This window comes from Gregarina niphandrodes (genome assembly GCF_000223845.1).
Source record: "Gregarina niphandrodes unplaced genomic scaffold scaffold00012, whole genome shotgun sequence".
Taxonomy (NCBI): domain Eukaryota; phylum Apicomplexa; class Conoidasida; order Eugregarinorida; family Gregarinidae; genus Gregarina; species Gregarina niphandrodes.
In genome coordinates, this window is record NW_011645782.1 from 249,399 (window position 1) to 268,166 (window position 18,768).

The 18,768-nt window shown below is 51.1% G+C and overlaps 9 protein-coding genes across 9 annotated transcripts; 5 read left to right on the forward strand and 4 right to left on the reverse strand.

The window, feature by feature from the left end:
* Positions 1 to 66: 66 nt before the first annotated feature.
* On the reverse strand, positions 67 to 1,923 carry GNI_073100 (phosphoglucomutase-2; the record flags this gene model as incomplete). Its single annotated transcript, XM_011132087.1, has 1 exon — positions 67 to 1,923. One exon carries the CDS (start codon positions 1,921 to 1,923, stop codon positions 67 to 69), a length of 1,857 nt encoding a protein of 618 aa, XP_011130389.1.
* A 10-nt stretch (positions 1,924 to 1,933) lies between these two features.
* GNI_073110 (SWIB/MDM2 domain protein) lies at positions 1,934 to 2,953 on the forward strand (the record flags this gene model as incomplete). Its single annotated transcript, XM_011132088.1, has 1 exon — positions 1,934 to 2,953. One exon carries the CDS (start codon positions 1,934 to 1,936, stop codon positions 2,951 to 2,953), a length of 1,020 nt encoding a protein of 339 aa, XP_011130390.1.
* Positions 2,954 to 3,058: 105 nt separating this feature from the next.
* Positions 3,059 to 4,771, reverse strand: GNI_073120 (hypothetical protein; the record flags this gene model as incomplete). The annotated part of the gene is made up of 1 exon (XM_011132089.1): positions 3,059 to 4,771. One exon carries the CDS (start codon positions 4,769 to 4,771, stop codon positions 3,059 to 3,061), a length of 1,713 nt encoding a protein of 570 aa, XP_011130391.1.
* Positions 4,772 to 4,846: 75 nt separating this feature from the next.
* GNI_073130 (hypothetical protein) lies at positions 4,847 to 5,208 on the forward strand (the record flags this gene model as incomplete). The annotated part of the gene is made up of 3 exons (XM_011132090.1): positions 4,847 to 4,950; positions 4,988 to 5,096; positions 5,134 to 5,208. The coding sequence occupies 3 exons, from the start codon at positions 4,847 to 4,849 to the stop codon at positions 5,206 to 5,208; spliced, it is 288 nt and encodes a 95-aa protein (XP_011130392.1).
* Positions 5,209 to 5,369: 161 nt separating this feature from the next.
* On the reverse strand, positions 5,370 to 7,382 carry GNI_073140 (trehalase; the record flags this gene model as incomplete). The annotated part of the gene is made up of 1 exon (XM_011132091.1): positions 5,370 to 7,382. One exon carries the CDS (start codon positions 7,380 to 7,382, stop codon positions 5,370 to 5,372), a length of 2,013 nt encoding a protein of 670 aa, XP_011130393.1.
* Positions 7,383 to 7,616: 234 nt separating this feature from the next.
* On the forward strand, positions 7,617 to 9,581 carry GNI_073150 (putative siderochrome-iron transporter; the record flags this gene model as incomplete). The annotated part of the gene is made up of 1 exon (XM_011132092.1): positions 7,617 to 9,581. The coding sequence occupies one exon, from the start codon at positions 7,617 to 7,619 to the stop codon at positions 9,579 to 9,581; it is 1,965 nt and encodes a 654-aa protein (XP_011130394.1).
* Positions 9,582 to 9,889: 308 nt separating this feature from the next.
* On the forward strand, positions 9,890 to 12,295 carry GNI_073160 (4-alpha-glucanotransferase; the record flags this gene model as incomplete). The annotated part of the gene is made up of 1 exon (XM_011132093.1): positions 9,890 to 12,295. One exon carries the CDS (start codon positions 9,890 to 9,892, stop codon positions 12,293 to 12,295), a length of 2,406 nt encoding a protein of 801 aa, XP_011130395.1.
* A 113-nt stretch (positions 12,296 to 12,408) lies between these two features.
* Positions 12,409 to 16,512, forward strand: GNI_073170 (phosphatidylinositol 3- and 4-kinase; the record flags this gene model as incomplete). The annotated part of the gene is made up of 1 exon (XM_011132094.1): positions 12,409 to 16,512. One exon carries the CDS (start codon positions 12,409 to 12,411, stop codon positions 16,510 to 16,512), a length of 4,104 nt encoding a protein of 1,367 aa, XP_011130396.1.
* Positions 16,513 to 16,658: 146 nt separating this feature from the next.
* Positions 16,659 to 18,246, reverse strand: GNI_073180 (putative transmembrane protein; the record flags this gene model as incomplete). Its single annotated transcript, XM_011132095.1, has 2 exons — positions 16,659 to 18,095; positions 18,187 to 18,246. 2 exons carry the CDS (start codon positions 18,244 to 18,246, stop codon positions 16,659 to 16,661), a joined length of 1,497 nt encoding a protein of 498 aa, XP_011130397.1.
* Positions 18,247 to 18,768: the final 522 nt, after the last annotated feature.

Genomic DNA, 18,768 nt, shown 5'->3' on the forward strand with positions numbered 1-18,768 from the left:
AGGCCGCCACAACCGGCGGGGTGTTGGGCGGGGTGATGGGCGGGTTAGTGAAGGAAGGGGGGCCGATTAGTCGGTGAATTGGGGGTCGATGGCATGTTCCAGTTTGTAGGGGTGCAGAATTTCTTTGAGGACGGCCCGGACGCACCGTCCCAGTTGTTCCTTGGCATCTTGTATGCTGGTCTGGCTGGTCATTTCGGAGTAGTATTTGAGTTTCGGTTCGGTGCCGGAGCCGCGTAGTGTGAGGCGTGCGCCGTTGGCGAACTCCAGAGTGAGCATGTCATCGCCGGCGGGCAGCACACACGTGTGCTCGGCGGTGCTGGAGTCGTAGTTGACGCCCAAGTCGCGGACGCGTATTACCTTGTAGCCAGCTACCTGGTGGCTCCCGTCGGCTCCACGGCCGTAGTGCTTGTCCCGAAAGGCACCGACAATGGCCTTGGTGATCGCGGGGTCAGATGCCCGGAAGTAGGAATTGTCAGTGGCGAAATATCCGCCAGCGGCGCACATGAGCCCCTCCAACCATTGTGAGAGCGTCTGGCCGGTGGCCTTCAGTTGCGAAGCCTTCTTCGTCATCGCCGCAGCCGCCGTCAGTCCACACTTGTCCGGTATAGCTTCCACGCACAAGCCGTAACCCAACGCCTCCTCATAACAGAAGCACGGCCTAACGCCCTCGCGCGCCATTGCCAACGCCACGTTCACCATCCATTTGAACCCAGTCAAAGTCTCGCGGTACACCACGCCCTTCTGGCGCGCAGCGAAACGCTCAAAGAACTTGCTGCTCACCGCTGAACACACAAACGACAAGTCCGCAGTGGAGGCAGAGTCACCATTAGGGAGACTGACGGTCTGGCCGGTGAGGTTCTCGTAGCAAATGATGCCGAGCATGACGCCAAGTTCGTCTCCAGTAAAAGTTCTGAAGGAGCCATCACTGCAAACCTCGACGGCCGCAAATCGGTCAGCATCGGGGTCGTTAGCGATGATGAGGTCTGCGCCAGTTGCCCGAGCGTGGGCCTTGGCTAGGTCCAGTGCTCCGGCTTCCTCGGGGTTGGGGAATCGGACGGTGGGGAATTCGGGGTCCGGGTGCATTTGGCCGGGGACGGGTTCGAACTGGGTGGCTGGGAATCCGAGAGTGTCAACCAGTAGGTCGCGAACGAAACGGTAGCCAACACCGTGCATGGCGGTGTAGACAACCTTGAGAGAGGATTTTGCGAATTCGCCAGGCTCCATCTTGAGTGCAGCGGTCGCGTCAGCCTTGAACTGAGCCCAGTATTGGGGCAGCTCCATGCGTGCCAATGAACGTCGTGGATGCAGCGGGTTCAGACGACGCAGGTGGTGGTCGACTATGCCTTCTACCTCTGGCCACGGTGCCTTGTTCTGTTCTATAAGACTTGCGATGTCACGGTCCATCGGCGGGATTATTTGGGCCCCATTGTCGGCATAGACTTTGTAACCGTTGTCTTCCTTGGGGTTGTGTGAAGCCGTGACCTGAACACCGCACACCGCCTTCGCCTTCACCACCACATATGGAGTCACCGGCGTCGCCGTGACCTCGTCGGCAAAGAACACCGGGATTTCGCGACTCAAGAACACTGCGGCCGCTACTGAAGCCAAGTACTCCGAATTGTGTCTCCCATCGAAGCCAATTACAGCGCCACGTGAGCGACATTCTTCTAATCCAAACTTGTCCATAAAGTATTCACACAACCCCTGCGTCGCACGCCACACTGTGCCCACATTCATGCCACTGATTCCCGCACGCATCGGACCCCGCAAACCCGCCGTCCCGAATGCGATCCGCTTTTTGAACAACGTAGCCGCTAACACCGGGTCCTCGCGAGCCCGCTGAGCCTCCACCACGTACTCCGCCTGTCTCTCGAATGACAAATACTCATCAATGTTCTCTGTGTAACTACCAATCTTCTCCATTAAAAAAATAATGACCCCCAAGAGGAAAAACACACCCCCTACATCCAAGCCTACATCCAAGCCTACATCCAGGACTATCAAGACACCCACCAAGATCAAGACCACCACTATCAAGTCCAAGACGGTCAGGGCACAGACCCCGCGAGCGACCACACGACCCAAAACGGGCAAGCGCTCCACATCTTCTGGCAGGTCGAAACGACCCAAACGAAGGAAAAAAGGCAGACGAGCTGGCAATACCGCCAACCTTATGAGAGTCTACAGACTCTCTCCTATGCTCAGCCAGCTACTCGACAAAACCGCCCTCTCCCGATCCCAAGCTATTAAACTCATCTGGAAATATATCAAAGACCACGACCTAAATGATGGCCATGTCATCGCCTGCGACAAAGCCCTCCGCACCTGCTTCGATACAGACTACCTACACTTCTTCTCGCTCACCGCCTACCTCACACCACACCTTCTCGAGGTCGTCGATACACTGGAGGAACATGCCCCCAGCACAGTCGACATCCTACTCAACGATCTTCCCGAACTCCGAGACCTCTCCGGAGAACACCTTCACTGTGACGGATCCACCGACTCAGACGACGAATCAGCAGATTTGGAGGCCGACGACCTTGTCGACGACGATGCCCCAGACGACGATGACGACGACAAACCAATTAAATCTGAACCCGCCGTCAAATCTGACTCCAACATATCTGAACCTAACAGAGGAACCAATCGCCACCACACTCGCGCCAGAACCCCCACCAGATCCCCGAACAGAACTCCACCAAAAAGCGCTCCTTCCAAGATCAGCACCCCCTCATCCAATAAACCTGAATCAGCAAGCCGCCCGCTCCTACAGACCAAGTTGCAGGCCGTGAAATCGGAGATCAAAATCAAACCCGAGCCGCAACTGAGCCAGGCCGCTACCAGCAGAGTCCAATTCACTCCCGCCAGATCAACATCTCGAGCATCCACGCCAGGACCTCGAGCACATTCAAAAAGTAGTTCTGACTTGAAAGAAGAAGCGTTACCTTAATCAAGACATGCTAAGCAAGACGTCCTATATCCAGACGTCTTTAGACAAGGCGTCCTTGACCACTCCGGGAAGGTTAGACCACCATGAAGCGGCTTGGCGCACAGGTCACCTCAGTGATGAGGCTGCCCGACTCCCGATGCTAGTGCTAGGTGTCAACCGGTTCGGTTTAGGTTGGACGACCCCCTTGGAGCAGATGTAACGTTTGAGACCAGTGAGTTCCTCGAGCAGATTGTTGAGGGAGGGGCGGAGGCCGGGACTGAAACGGAGGCAGGAGTCCAAGAGGCGTTTGACGCGGACGGCGCAGTCGACGTCATAGGGCGGCGCCATGCCGGTGTGGAGGTCGTGCGGGTCCGGGACGCGCAGGATGCCCTCAGACGGGTAGGCATATCGCCGGTACAAGTCGAAATAACAGTCGCAACTGATGTCCGTGTGCTCGGGTGTAGGCGCCTTGTGCGTTACCGCCGACCGGCCGTCCGTCTCGTTGCTGTTCGGACAACGCGTCGACACCGCAGACCCGATCAGCGCACCGAGGGTCGCATTTCGCGCCTCCCACTCCATCACGATCCGGAACTCCGCGTTGTGGTGCTCCGAGCTGAAGATATCGTTCACCGCCCGCAAACGCGTCAACGACGTCAGGCCGGTGCGCTTGCCCCCAAACAACTCAGTCAACACTAACCCCATCGTGAACACCGTCGACTTCTCCGAGACCGCCACAATGTCCGAATGCAGCGGCACGCCACTGTTGTTGTCCAGCGCAGACACTGCGGTCGCGGACGCGCCACCGTTCAACTGCGGAATCGCAAAGAAACGACCCAACACGTTCACGGCACTGAACCGGCGCCGCGCAGTAAGGTAGTTGTGCACCGCCCGCGGATCCACCTGGTCGTTCCGACCTTGCCGCCCAATCTTCTTTTGACTTTCGCCGTAGATTCGAGCAGCCACCTCCTGCTCCGCCGCGGTCACATTGTCCTCGACTTGCGTGGAAAAGAAGTGGTTGTGCAATCGGCCTCGCCAGTAGTCGTACTCTGAGATCAAAATTGCCATTTCCGGAGACAAGTATGAACAAGTCGTCTCAATCAGATACCGGTCTTTGATGGGATGGAAGAATATGACCGATTGGTCCTCATCTAACGACTCGGGCCGACGGTAGTGCGAATTTGTGGACACGTCCTGATACATAACCACCCCCCCAATGTCCACGAGCGACGCAGAAAAGTACCTCGATTTGTCCATTTTTTGCTCTCGTATCATCACATTTCGAGGCTTGAAATCAGCAAACAAACCCCAGGGCCTCAGCTTAACGAGACTCGCCACCACAGCAATTGCCACGTCGATTCGAGCCAAGGCATCCGGGTACGTCATAACCGGGTGCTGCGACCGCCCCGAAATTTTGTCAGTGACTCCCCCTTGTTGGGCACTCAGCCAGTCCCTCAAAGTGGGTCCATCCACAAGGTCCATCAGCAGTGAAGTTGTCCCAATACCATCCGCATTAGCATATATTTGAAAACCGTATGGTCTGGGAACAGGAACGCCCGCGTGATATAATTTCCTGAGCCTTTCAAACTCACTCGCCTCCGGAAGCGTCGCCCCCGTTCTCCCGTTTGCGCTGGGCGAGTCGTTTAGTATGAAGCGTATAGATTTGTCATTGGAAATCTTCAAGGCATAATTATGTCCTCCTTCATCTTCCACTTGCTTAACTTCGCCAGAGTAGCCAGATCCAAGAACGGTCTTCTCCTTGAAGACCATTTCTCCCACATGTATGCCATGTGGCCTCGCCAAGCGCACGGCTTGGGGATTGATCTTATCCAGTGAATGCATCTTAACTTAGGCGCTTAGGGAGCGCCGGAATCCTGAATTATAGCGGCGCGCACACGTGTGCGACAACGGCATTAAATGAAAATCATCATCGTCTTGGAATTATTAACGTTAGGATTAGCGCTCAACCAAGACTACAACTACGGGGGTTCGCCTCTCTTGGCCATTCAAACATTTTCAGCGTAAAATAGCATCGTTTTGCCATGAAGCCGATATCAGACCCCATCAAGCGCCTTTTTCCTTACCGGTCCGCCGTGGAGACAGCAGACTGAAACTGATAGCGTTGAGCGAGCAGCGCGACGCATTGAAGGAAGATTTGAGTCTTTTGGTAAGAATCGCGAACAAAGGTTGACGTGTTTGTTTAGTTCACAGAGCATCGACTGAGCAAGAGCAAAGCCCCGACTCTGTCGGCTCTGAAGGACAGTGGTTTGCGAGTATAACCTTGCAAAAAGTGATTTAGGACCAGCATGGCGGGCCGAATACGGTTTTGACGCGACATCGAGCCCCACGGGGTGAGCCTGATTTAGTGTGGTGGACTTGGTATGGTCTCGGTGCGGCAAAGATTCCCTGGGGAGGGTGAGCTTGGTTTAGTACGATGGCTTTAGTACGGTCTCGGTGCGGCATAGAGCCCTTGGGGAGAGAGTCTGGTTCCAAATTTTTCAAGGAAGTCTAGCACAGCACCATTTGTCCAGCCGAAGCCTTCTTGAGTGACGTATTCGCCGTCCATCCCGCTCTTGCCCGGGCGGTAGCAGTGATATTTCTCAGAACAGGTACCTCTGAACTCGAACCGATCGAGGACGGTGTTAACGAAGCGGCTGGCCCAGTTGATGCCTAGTTGCATGGCTGGGCCGTTATCGTCTTCCGCCTTCTTTGTGGTTTCCCAGAAGCGTCCACCGCACATGAAGTCAACGGCAATATGATGGCTGCAGGCCCAGACGTTTGGCGAATCCCATTGGAGACCGGCTCGGACGTGGGTGGAGACGATGCCGTAGGGTCTGATGATGGGTGAGAGGTTGGATGCTAATTGCATGCGTCGTTTATCGTCCATGGGTTCGGGGTTCACATCGGCCCAGAGGGGAATGAAGGAGGCAGCGGAGATGACTTTGCTGAGTCGTTGGGTCTTCATGTCGTAGTCCATCCAGCGTTCTTGTTCCGGGTCCCAGTTGAAGTGGAGCATGGCAGCCCTTCTCTTTGCGGCTGCGGCCTGATATGCTTGGGCTTGTACGTGGTGTCCGAGAAGCTCGGCGAAGAAGCTTAGGTCGTTTTCCATGGCGAACAAGATTCCGTTCAAGTCGCAGGGAATTACGTTGCAGGTGTCAATGTCAATGAGACAGAGCTTGTGTAGCTCTTGGTCAATGCGGTGGTCCGGGCGGATACCGCTCTCGCCCAAGCCTTCAATCGCCGGTCTCAACCAGCGACTTGAAAAGTCCCATCCAGACTCTGCCCCGGCGCGGACAGCACGGTAATGTTCTTCGAGAGACTCTGCAGCCCCCTTGTATTCGAGGTACAGGCGCCCGGTGATTTCGTCAATGCGATATGACTCTGGTCTGGGTGTGACTTCCAGGGAGTAGAAACGGTTCAAGACGCAGTGTGTGGTTTTCGATGGATTGGCGGGATCCGGCATTTGGAGGTTAACGGCGTGTCCCAGTCTTTCGTTCATCCAGAACTGGTACTCTTTGTCCAGCAGCGGGAACGCGTTCGCAATGAACTCCTTGTCGCCGGTGGAGTTCCAGTAGGCTCGGATCATGGTCGAAAGGAAGGGGGGCTGTGAGCGGTCTTGGTAGTACTTGCGACTGCCGTTGGGAATGAACCCGAAACGCTCGACCATGTAGAGGAAGTTCTCGATTGCGTCTCTGGCTACATCAATGAGCCCGCTGGAGAGCAGCCCTCGGATAATCCAGTAACTGTCCCAGTAGTAAATTTCAATGAATCGGCCGCCGGGCACGATGAAGGGCTTGGGCAGTGGAATCAGGGAGTTGCGGTCTTGGGCCCAGGTAGGAGAGACCTGGCGGTAGAACCGTGTCCAAATCTGAATGAGGGAAGTGCCGAGGACTTGCAGTCTCGCATAGTACTGCTTCAACATTCGTTCACGAGTTGGGTCGTCTGCTTTCTTAGTCACGACATCCTCCTCTCCGTAAGCTACCACCTCCTTGCTGTCCTCCGCCTGCAGAGCCTGCAGTCTCTTGTTCCCTTCTCGCTCAATGGCTTCCGCCGTGTCCGAAGCCATGTCCAGGAGCTGAGCCATGTCTACGGGCTTGCTGCTGTACAGACTGTTGCGACGTCCCATGTTCTTCAATACCTCTTCCGAACCGGAAGAGTACCCTATAGTCGTGCGTCTGGGACGACGCCTCGCCACCGACTTGGCGTCTGTGAGACGCTCAAGGAAGCGGTTTCGGCCATAGCGCAATGACTCAGGGATCGTAAGCACGGGGAACGTCAAGTCAGCTCCGGGAGTATGCAATAAAGCCATTATCTCCCGGGGAGGAACTTTGTCTCGGCAAGCTCGAATAACTTCTGCCGGGTCGCACTTCAATGGGCAATCCACGATTGCCTTCACATCACTGAACAGTGACTGGTCACTCAAAAACGCTTTGATGAGGTAATTGTAGAACATGCCCCTCACACATTTTTATCTCCCCGATACAAGACGCAACAAAAACGTCATCAGCCTCATTGCCCATATCCGTATCGGTCCTGCTGGTCCGAACCGGTTGGCGGTCACTGCTTCAGCTGATTACGAGTTTAGTGCATGCGATGGACTACACATCGACGGACACGAATGGGTGTGTGTGCGCACACGTGGTCTTTCGTGCTGAGATATTTCTTCCTGCTATTTTTCAGTGGGAAAATGCCAGGAGGTGTTGGGAGCAAGGTTGAGCACGGCGTCAAGTTACAGAAGGGCGTTATGAAGGCGAAGCGCCTAGCCATGTACCTCACGCCTCAGACATTGCTTTTGGTATATGTGGGGATCTTCCTTATGGCCATGTGCACAGCCGTGGAGTCGAGCACGACGTACTCACTGTTGCCGTACATCACTTCTGCCTTCAGTGCGCACTCGATGATGTCGACGGTGCAAGTAACGTTGAACGTAATGAGTACAGCTTTGAAGCCGCTTGCTGCAAAGGTCTGCGATGTCGTGGGGAGAACGGAAGCGCTGTTCATTGCGGTCGTGTTCTATGTGATTGGATACATCGTGATTTCCGTGACGCACTCCATCGGAACCTACACAGCAGCACAGCTGTTCTACGTGGCGGGTCAGACATCGTGCCTAATCATCATACAGCTCATCATTGCCGATATCACTGGGCTGGCCAACCGTGTTTTGCTATCTGTTGTGCCCTCTACGCCCTACCTTGTGAGTGGCTGGATAGGGCCTCCCTTAGCCGAAGCGATTTTGAAGAGAGGCTCAGGCTCCACATGGAGACTCGGCATTGCCATGTGGGCTGCCATACTCCCCGTTGCGGCAAGTCCCCTCTGCGGCGTGCTGCTATTACTGAGGTACAAATGTGGGCAGAAGTCAAGAAGAAACGAGCAAGTCATTGATAACGATGTTGCAGTCCATGACACTGACGTCAGAGACACTGACGTCAGAGACACTGACGTCAGAGACACTGACGTCAGAGACACTGAGAGTACGAGAGTGAGGAGCACGATAAGTGACGAGAGTGCGATGAGCAACTCGACTCATGGCATGACATGGTACGAGAAAGTTTGGTATTACCTAGAACAGATGGATAGTATTGGAACGGTGATGTTTGCGGGTGCACTTATTTTGTTGTTGGTACCGCTTACGCTGTCTTCTACGGACCCGACGTACTTTAAGTCGGCTCAGTTTATTTCGGAGATCGTGTGTGGCGCAGTGTTACTGGCGCTCTTCGGGTTGTACGACGTGAAGTTTGCGAAGTACCCTACCGTCTCTATCCGGATGCTTCGGTCACCTACAGTGCTAGCGGGTTGCGCGACAGTGTTCTTCTACTTCATGGCGTTTTACTGTTTCGATATCTACCTTACGTCGTACTTCCAAGTAGTTCAGTTCGCGACGATTTCCCAGGCTGGGTATGCTGGTAACATCTTCAACGTAGCGTCGACCACGACAGGTATCATTGCTGGGCTCATCATCCGGTTCTGGAAGAAGTGGGAAACCACCACCACCCTCCGAGTCTCCGTGCTAACTGGGACCACCATTTACTTGGGTGGCATCATTTGGCTTGCCGTAGCCTGCGCTAAAGACGGTGCAAGTTTCATGGTGATGCTCTTTGCTTTTGGAGTCATCTCCGTTGGCGCCGGGTTCTTGACCACTCCGGTCCAAGCTGCTGTGCAAAGCGTCGTCAGTCACCAGGAAGTTGCGGCCGTGACCTCCGTCGTGTTGTGCTCTACGATGCTTGGAGGATCAGTAGGCACAACTATAGGAGGATGCGTTTGGACTGCCGTCTTGCCTATGTATTTACGCCGTTATCTGCCGAGCGATTTTGACGTAGCACGCATCAGCGAGGACATGACCTACGCCCTGAGCTTTCCCAAGGGCTCCGTAGAAAGAATCGCCATAAACAAAGCCTACCAAAATTCTATGTCTATCCTTGAGTATATTGCTCTAGGCTGCGCCTGCGTAGTCTGGCTTTGTGCTCTATTCATCAAACCCAGCGATGAATTCGAAAACAACGACCGGGCGGGTGATATCTACCTGGCGCTCGACACTAAAAGTGAAGCGGCTGAGATTCAAAACCACGAGCAATTAAGTCTGGATGTAGGCGATCATGTTTCAGGGATTTATCGTCCAGAGGAAACGAAGATTACTCAGAGCTCTATGGTATGAAGTATTATGTAAAGTTATAATTTTGACAACTATGTCAAATCAGACAATCTACGTCCGTTTGACAACTTGCGCACACGCGTGCTGTGCGAACGCGCGAATTCCCCAGTTAAAGTTTGTCACCAAGAATTTAGCTACTGTGGGAGTGATTTAGTTAGCAATGATGGAGTCGAGTTCTACGGGTGTAAGTATTCTTATGGCTGTAACAATTCCTCTATTTATTTTGTGGGAGGTTTCTTTCTCCCAGGAATTGAGTTTTTAGATAGATTTTTGACGAACCTTGAAGAATACAGATTTTTGCATATTTTCCGATGGTTGCTATATCATCTCCTATATGGTCCTTGGGATGTTGCAATGATGACCGTCTAGGAGATTTTAATGGTGTTGCCAAGTTTAGGGACTGGTGCGAGGATTGTGGGTTTAATGAACTATTGTTGTTACCACTGAACTCCCATTTAATTGATACTAGATTACATTTGCTCCGAAGAAATCTAGTAATTTCGGATAACCTTCAAACTGTACTAGAACAGTTCTGTACCCGATACATTTCTAATCGACAAGAGATTTTACTCGAGCGCTGCCCATACTATTCGTGCTCGGCCTTTGCTGTGAGTCCGCTCTGGTACCCACTTAAATGCAACGATGATGATCCTGATGATCATCCTAACGTTGTCGATAGAGCAGATGCTTTAAATAAGTATTTTCAGATTCAATATGCTCTATCACCTTCTAAATCCGAGGGAGGTTCAAACCAAGAGGAGTCAGTCTTGGAACTCTGGAGCATGACTTGGATTAAGAAATTAATTCATCTCGTTGTGCAATATAAGAGCCAGTCATTTAGTCACGATATAATTGTTCAGCATGTTATCAGCATGCTATCTGACTCTCAAATGGATATTCAAATGAATGTCCCTAACGATGGCCATAGCGCCGCAACAGGCGTGGCGACTGCCGCAACGACGACAACCGGAGTTAATGCGCAAGAATGTGTGCACACACGCGTTTGTAAGATTGCGGCCGATCAAGAAAATGCACCGAATGAAGCCACGAGAAACTTTTGCCAGTGGATTTCGCTAAACGCTTATTGGGCATTATCCTATGGATTATGGGAGGCCTTATCTGATGAGTATTCGACGATCACGCTGGAAGAAATTGTATCGAAAGAAGGGTTTCAGCCTCGACATACTGCGAACTGGAACGACTGGCAAATTGGCCCTTACTCGGTCGAATTATTACTCCACGTCTTAAATCAGGCGTTGGATATTGAGCGGCTTGCAAACATACAACAACTGACGAAGGGGTCCGCAAGTCGCGAACTGAATTTGACTTCAGACCAGTCGAGTGAAGAACAAGAGAATGTAGTGGGTATCCAGAGAAGAGTGGGAATGGGAGTGCTGCTATTGAAGAACAATCAGGCGCTGAAGGAATTGTTCTTATTTTCATTATTTACTCAATGGCAAATAGACGAGGAATGGCGCCGAAGATTCGGCAGCAGCTCTAAAAGGTGCGGCAAGAGGACTAAGCTGGTTGGTGACATTCCCATTTATGTTCCGACTAGTAGCGCTGATACATGGTCGTACCCGCGGTTGTTCAACATGGATGCACGAGACGGCGCGTTGAGGCCCAAATACGTCTCAGGACTGCCTCCGGACTATTGGTCGAAGGAAGGTCAGTTGTGGGGAACCCCTTGTTATGACTGGGAGAGTCACTATGGTGAGCTTGTTCGGTTTTGGGAAGAACGCATCAAGAGGAATCTCAATTTCTTCGACATGATTCGTTTAGATCATTATCGCGCATTCGCTGATTACTGGGGGATCCCCGAAGCGGCAGCTAGACGCGACAAATCCTCGCGGTCTGGCAGTTGGAGACCTGGGCCAGGCTCTCAGTTCTTCTACAGGATGTTGACAGACCTAAACATTTGTTCCACGAAATTCATAGTCGAAGACCTTGGGGAAGCAACGACACTCTTCAACACACTGAAAGAGGAATGCCCCTTTGCCAACATGTCTGTTTTACAATTCGTACTAGACGAAGCTATTCACGAAGCCATGCGCGAAACTGCGAGAGAAGCGTTACATGCCACTGCGCTGTCAGAGGCGCGACCTTCGACGGACAAAGGAGACGCTACAACAATGCCCCCGTCCACCTCAATACCCTCGTCGTCAAGGCAAGCATTCGTTAAGTTGAGAATACCGACGTCTGCTCTTCTATTCACTTCGACCCATGACAATCCCGCCCTGCAAAAATGGCTGGACGACATGGATCATGCTAGAAAGGTTGCTGTTAACCGTATTACAGGGATACCTTTACAGATCTTAAATAGCTGCATTGGAGGCCGAACGCTGGCCATATGGCTCATCGAGAACCACGAGGCCCTGAGACGAAAAAATGAAAGGCCTTGCTTCAATCCAGCCCACCAGGGTGGTTACAACAATGGGGGTCTAGACAATGGGAGTCAGGGCAATGATTATCAGGGCAGTGGCAAGGGAGGGGCGGCTGAGCAGCCTTGCGAACTTCCGGGTTCTTCGTTGTGTATCCATTTGCCGGATTTGATCTCTGCTCCTGCTTGTATCAACGTCCCAGGTCAAATCTCGGGGGCTGAGCTTTGGTCCTGGAACCTGAATGGATTGGACTGGGAGACGATGAGTACCTTGGTGTTTAAAGCTTGGGTCCGGGCATTGATTTCACCTTGGCCTTCTCGGGAAGTGTCACTGTAAAGTTTTTTGGGTACCAGTCGAAGGGGGTGGGTCACCATGGAGGCCGATCTCAGGCAGCGCTGGCGACAAATCGAGAAATCCCGTTGCCCCCTCCCCTGGATTAAAACTTGGTTATGAGTTCGGCGAAGAGTTTTTCAAGGGAATTAACAACTGCTAATGTGACGGAAGGGTTATGCAACGGACTATGTTTAGAGTATTTCCGGAGTACGCGGAGTGTTGTTGGATTTCAGAGTCTGGTAATTCACGGATATGCTTTAGATGAGGTCGGGAAAATTATTGCGGAACAATCGGACGTTGCAATACCAGAGCACTCTACGATGCTACCAACCGCGACGACACAGTCGATGGCTATGTATCAATTGGCGTTTCTGTCATCAGCTGCAGTGAAATTATGTTTGTTCGAGAACACGCCACTGTTGAGGAAGTATGCGAAAAGTTTATCGGCAAGCAGCATGTTGTTTACGTTGCTGGCCAACCGCTTTCGAATACAGAACCATGCCCTAATACTGGTGGATCCCGACTTGGTCAACACCTACTTGGTGACAGTCATTGTGGAAGCATGCAGCAAATCGGACAGGAAAAATGCGCGGCAGGTGCGCGGCAAACGAACCGGAGATAAACGAACTGGAGATAAACGACCTGGCGGGACGGGTGGATCGGACGGGAGTACGGAGTTGCCTATGACGCGGAGCATGGCTGAGGATCTGGTTATGCAGTTAGTGGATATATTCATCCAGTCGTATTTTGATGACCTTCTCAACTTAGCTTGTGATATCCTGCTCAGATTGGATTTACCCATTTTAGTGAAGTGGCAAAATATCCTTTCATCTCGAGCAAACGAAAATCCTGCTGTCTGGTCAGTTCTTGAAAAGCTTTACATAACGTCTAACACCAGCCCGTCTACATTCAGTGTCGCTAACACGTTCGAAGTATCATTTGACGGCAATCTTTTTGATCCACCTATAATCGAAGCTCTTGGTACCAAACTAAATATCTGGGGAGGGCCTCCGATAGATTTGATCACGTCGTACAAGCGTAATGATGTGGACTTCGGGAGTGATTTGAATTTCTTGAAGCATACAATTGTTGACCCCAAGTCGATCGCTGACCCCAGGTCGATCGTTGACCCCAAGTCGATCATTGACCCCAAGTCGATCGTTGACCCCAAGTCGATCGTTGACCCCAAGTCGATCATTGACCCCAAGTCGATCATTGACCCCAAGTCGATCGTTGACCCCAAGTCGATCATATACAAGTGGATTCGTGACAATGAGCTGATGTTAAACCAAGTGGATTATCCATTCAAACATACTACCCGACGATCAACCGATTCGTTTCCCAGTAATGGATCTGATAGCAATAAGTTGGTACGCCGAAAGCTACTTGATGTCGCTATAGCCATCGGAACGGGCCAATGCATAGAAAGTACGTCTGAAAGCGTGCTCGAAATGTGTGGAAAAACGAAATTAACCTTCTTACAATCAGAGTTAGTTAAATCGAGCATATTGAATAGGCCAGAATTACTGTCAGACGTTCTGCAGAAACGGTCGGAGACATGGCAACAAGATTTAACGGTGGAAGTAGTAATTGAAAATCCCGTTTCATCAAATATTTGCCGAAGTGTCGGAGATTATAGGAATGCTTTAATACATGGTTCAGTTGTAGAGGGGATTAATAGCTATATAGGTATGGAGGAATCTGATGATATATTTTCACCTGAATTATGTAGAATACCGGTGGCAAGAATGGATGAGTCCAAGTACGTATACGATGGAGACCTGAACTTAGACCTAGCCTTGTTGGAATCTGCTGTATGTTTAATCTTATCAACTTCTGGGTACCCTGAAGGATATGATGAAGGGCTGATGGACACTACTTTGTCCATATTTGTGAATTTGATGCAGTCATGTTTTGCGAGATTATCGAATGAGTCGACATACTACAGTCAGCTGAAGTATAAATGTGAGCTATTGATCTTGCACTTATTACAGATGTATAATAGTAGCATGCTCGCAAATAGCACGCATGCAAACAGGATGCGCGCAAATAGCACGCGTGTGCGCACCGCAGTTATTAGTAAGGTACTGGCAATATGTAAGCCCTTATCAAGTACATTAATTGAAGGTTTATGCAAACTGATATGCCAATATGATATGCCATTGATACGGTCAGTTTTGGACGAACATGACGATTTTCCTATATATAATACATTTGCAGATGTCTCCTTAAAATATAGCAGGAATGACTTACATGCCTATTTCCAACGACTAGCTGATAAAAGCAAGCATCGGTTATATTATACTGAATTAAGTCATATTGTATATCCATCTGTTTACATTAATGATAGCTGTCTAAATCAACAAGATATGTCGGAGGCATATTTGATTCATAGATTTCATTCTTATTTTAGAATCGGATCAATGGAACAGAGGGAGGATAAAGGTAATACATTATGGCACAAGACAAGAAATGATATTATGAATTTTAATACTCCATCGAATTTGAAAGAATTACGCGCGTTAACTACCAAATTAAAATTAACGAACCCGACTGATGTAAATCTGTATCTATTTAGTGAGTATCTTGTCAATAAATTGAACCCATACTCTAATATTTATCGATACCTAAATAGAATTATTGTTCTACCATCTAAACAAAAACCAATCAGGATCGGGCATGTTACGATTGACGGTAATATCAAATATCAATTAGTTAAAACTGGTGACGATCTAAGACAGGATAGAACTATACTTTCTTTAATCGATCGCATTATATCACTGCAACAAGATCATATTCCGTTCACAACATATGCCGTAACTCCTTTCTCCCTATCTATTGGCGCTATCGAATGGTTAACCAATTGCTCAGGCCTGAAACGAATAGTTGAAGAACAATTTGGGTGCGCGACCAACCAGCATCCCTCGTATAGGATAATTCTTACAACTCTTGAAAGCATTGGTAATAACGCCAGTGGCCCTAAAAAACAACGGAAGCTCAATTTCAATGAATTATACATTAAATACGCTCTCTCTTCAAAATCTTCCACCATTTTAGATCTACATAAAACTATCGAACACACGTTCGATGACAGCGCATCACACAAATGTCCGAAATTAATTCCCAAAACAAAAGAATCGGTTGTTGATAATGATCGTATGGGGGGTGAGTGGGAAGGCGACTGGGAAGGGGACGATGTCGAAGTTTCTGCTTTCGTGGATCCCATGGATCCCATGGGTCTGTTTGATGAGAATATACAAGATAATGGACAGGAGAAGGCATTATGTTCAGTTGTAAATAGCGCCTCAATATATCAGTGGTTGTTGAATCGTAGCAGGGATTGCGTACAATACCATAGACTACGCCAGAACTTTATCAAAAATTTGGCCTTCATGTCGGCCTGCTGTTGGGTATTGGAAGTAGGGGATCGTCACCTCGACAATATCATGATCAATGCCGTGAATGGGACTCCGTTTCTCATTGATTTCGGGTACGCTTTGAAATGCGATCTCCCGATTCCAGAGGTGGTACCGTTTCGTTATACCAGGTTCTTGAGACTGGCATATTCACCCTGCCAATTAACGGATAATATCTCATCGAGGAGAACAGACGTTCCGCCGGCGAACGAGGACGTCTTCAGGAAAACATTGGACCAGGATCTAAAACATATTGCCTCCATTGGAGATGTGATTGTGGCTACCTTGAAGTTCTTGATCCCTCAACACTACGCCAGCAAACCACAGTTAACCCCTCTTGATACCGCCCAAGGAGATGAAGGTAGCCAACCGCCGCCAGATGGATTGCTACAAGATGGGTTGCTACAAAATGGACATGCAACTATATCGAGCACACAAAAGGTGCCAAAGTATGTGGACAAAGGTGGCACTTTTATCGACCAGAACCCTCGCTCCGTTCTGATGGAAAAGGTGGTTGTCGGGGATACCACTGACCATGAAAACGAAATACTCAAAGGTGTTCGGGACAGACTGGCTGCCATCAACAGACCCCAGCAAATTTTGGACATTTGGGAAGACCGACTTCGAAATAGCAGATGGCCCAGTGTTCAACAGACACTGAAGACCACCGGGGTCTACTCTGCATACCTCAAAAGAAATCGCGCCGCCTTAGCCAAACTCTCGCCCGCCAATCAGCTAGCGAACATGGCCACTGATCCGGACCTCCTCCTCAGAATGTGGATCGGCTGGAGTCCTCATTGTTAGCCACGTGTGAAATAAGAACAGCCAAGCCTTTACAGTACGTCAATACTACTGCTAAGTCGATACCAAGGCTTAGGTCAATACTACTGCCTGGGTCAGTGGTGCTGCCTGGGTCAGTAGTGCTGCCTGGGTCAGTAGTGCTGCCTGGGTCAGTAGTGCTGTCTGGGTGTCGTAGTCAAATACATGGCCACCACGAGGCCAAAAGATAGGGTGAGGGCCAAAAATCCGTGCATGTAGGGGTAGCGTATCTTTTGTTGAGTCAAGAACACATCTTCGTAGGTGCCCGTGGTCCCTTGTCCCTGGCCAGTTGCTCCCTGGCCAGTTGCTCCGATGCCGGTGGTGCTGTCCACCGAGGTTTGGCTGGTCTGTTTCTGAGCCTGTTTCATTTCGGCCGCGCGTTGGGCCAATTGGGTCTCTTGGTGTGCGAGCATAGCTGCGTATACATCGTAGCCCAGCTGCTGGGATGCGGTCTGTCCCGAGGCAATGAGGCCTCCCAGAGGCTGTACGAGATTGAGAGCAGTGGCGGTTTGCGAATACTGTTGTGCGGGCACGTCAACGGCCTGAGGTGTGGCGAACGAGCACGACGCGTCCGTAACAAAATAGTTTTCCACGTGGTCGGGGTTGCTGATGGATGTTTCGGCCACTGCCTTCGCCTCCAGGAGCAGTTTCCGAAATGCTTCGTCCGAAGAGGGTTCACCGGCACTGGTGGAGCGGGTCGTCGAATTGAGAGCACTTGAGGTGAGCGCGTTTAGATAGGACTGGACGTCGTCGATGATTTGTAGCCGATCGCGTCTGAAGGCCACGATGTCGTCTTGAGTTAGGAGACAAGAGCTGGAGACGTAGGGGTCTTGGCAGTGGCAGATCGAGTCTTGGCAGACGCCGCGGTTACAGCAGTTTCGAGGACAGGTCAGAGGGATTTGGCAGGACTCTCCGGTCCACCCGGCATCGCAGCGGCAAGTGGACTTGGCGTCGCAAGAGCCGCGGCCGTGACAGTCGCAGTCGGCGGCGCCCAGTTGGCAGTGGGCGCCGTAGAAGCCTTTGAAACACACGCAGCGGTGTAGCGGGTCCAGGTCTCCGTGATGGTTGCACACGCCGTCGTACGCGACACGCAGCTCAGACAACTCGCAATCGTAACCCAAGCGTGTACTGTCGGCACACGGCGTACACACAGTAGGCTTGCCATCGTCCGCCGCGGCGGTCGCCGTCTTTATGTTCTGGCACCCGGTAACCGAATCCAGCCTGATCACGTAGGCGAGAGGCTCGTGATTTGCGATCGGAGAGCCTATCACTAGCACACTATCACGACTCAACCGCACTGCGTTCCCTCCGTAGTGGTATAGACCCACAGTCAGGTCTTCCTTCACCAGAACCCAGTCTACTGTGGGCAGAGTGTCTGCAGACGGTGTCAACCCCGCTACAGAGGACTTCTCTTCTGTAGTGGTCGTCGATTCCTCAACCAACTTTCGAAGGTCAGTTCGGAACAGATCTGTGTAGCAGTGGAACGCCTGTCGGTCGCAACCGCCTATGCGGTACAGCCAGTCCCCGGCGACGAAATATAAAGTCTTGTGGCGATTGCAGCCACTGTTCTTAAATCGGCGAAAGCGCAAGCTCGCTGTGTTCAGCACCAGAATGGAGCACACACTCTCGGACTCGTTCGTGGGTACAATTATGAGGTACGACTCGAACAGGAAGCTTTGGTGACTTGACGACACGGACACAGACACCGAAGCACTCCATTGATAGATTAATATCCACTGGTAACTGAGAGGCTCTTCATAAGCCACGGCAGGACGCGTCACAAAATCTAACAACCATATTCTGTTATCCTAAAGCAGGCACCATTTCTGTCGCCCCCCCCTCCCCCCCCGCCCAAATATGGCGACCCAATAGGCCGCCCCTCCGGTCGCTCACGCTGTTGATTACGAAGATGCTTCCGCTGCCGTCTGAAACTGCCGAGTGGTTGATTAACGGGCCCGGAACCACAAGTGGGTCCCGGTTTTCCGTCGGATACCAGCTAGCCGATGCCACGTCGTAGTAACGAACCGAGTCCGAATGTCCCCCTGAAAGAGTACCTGTTCATTTAAACTGGTACTTACACTTATCACTACCACCAATCGAGACGAAGCCTCCTGGACCGAGCTGCAATGACAGGCAGGTGGGTCAGAGCCGAGGTGGAGGGGGGGGCAAAACTGGGGATTCTGAACCGGGGATTCTGATACCGGGGGTTCGGAAATGGGCGGGGTGGGAGGGATTGCGGAG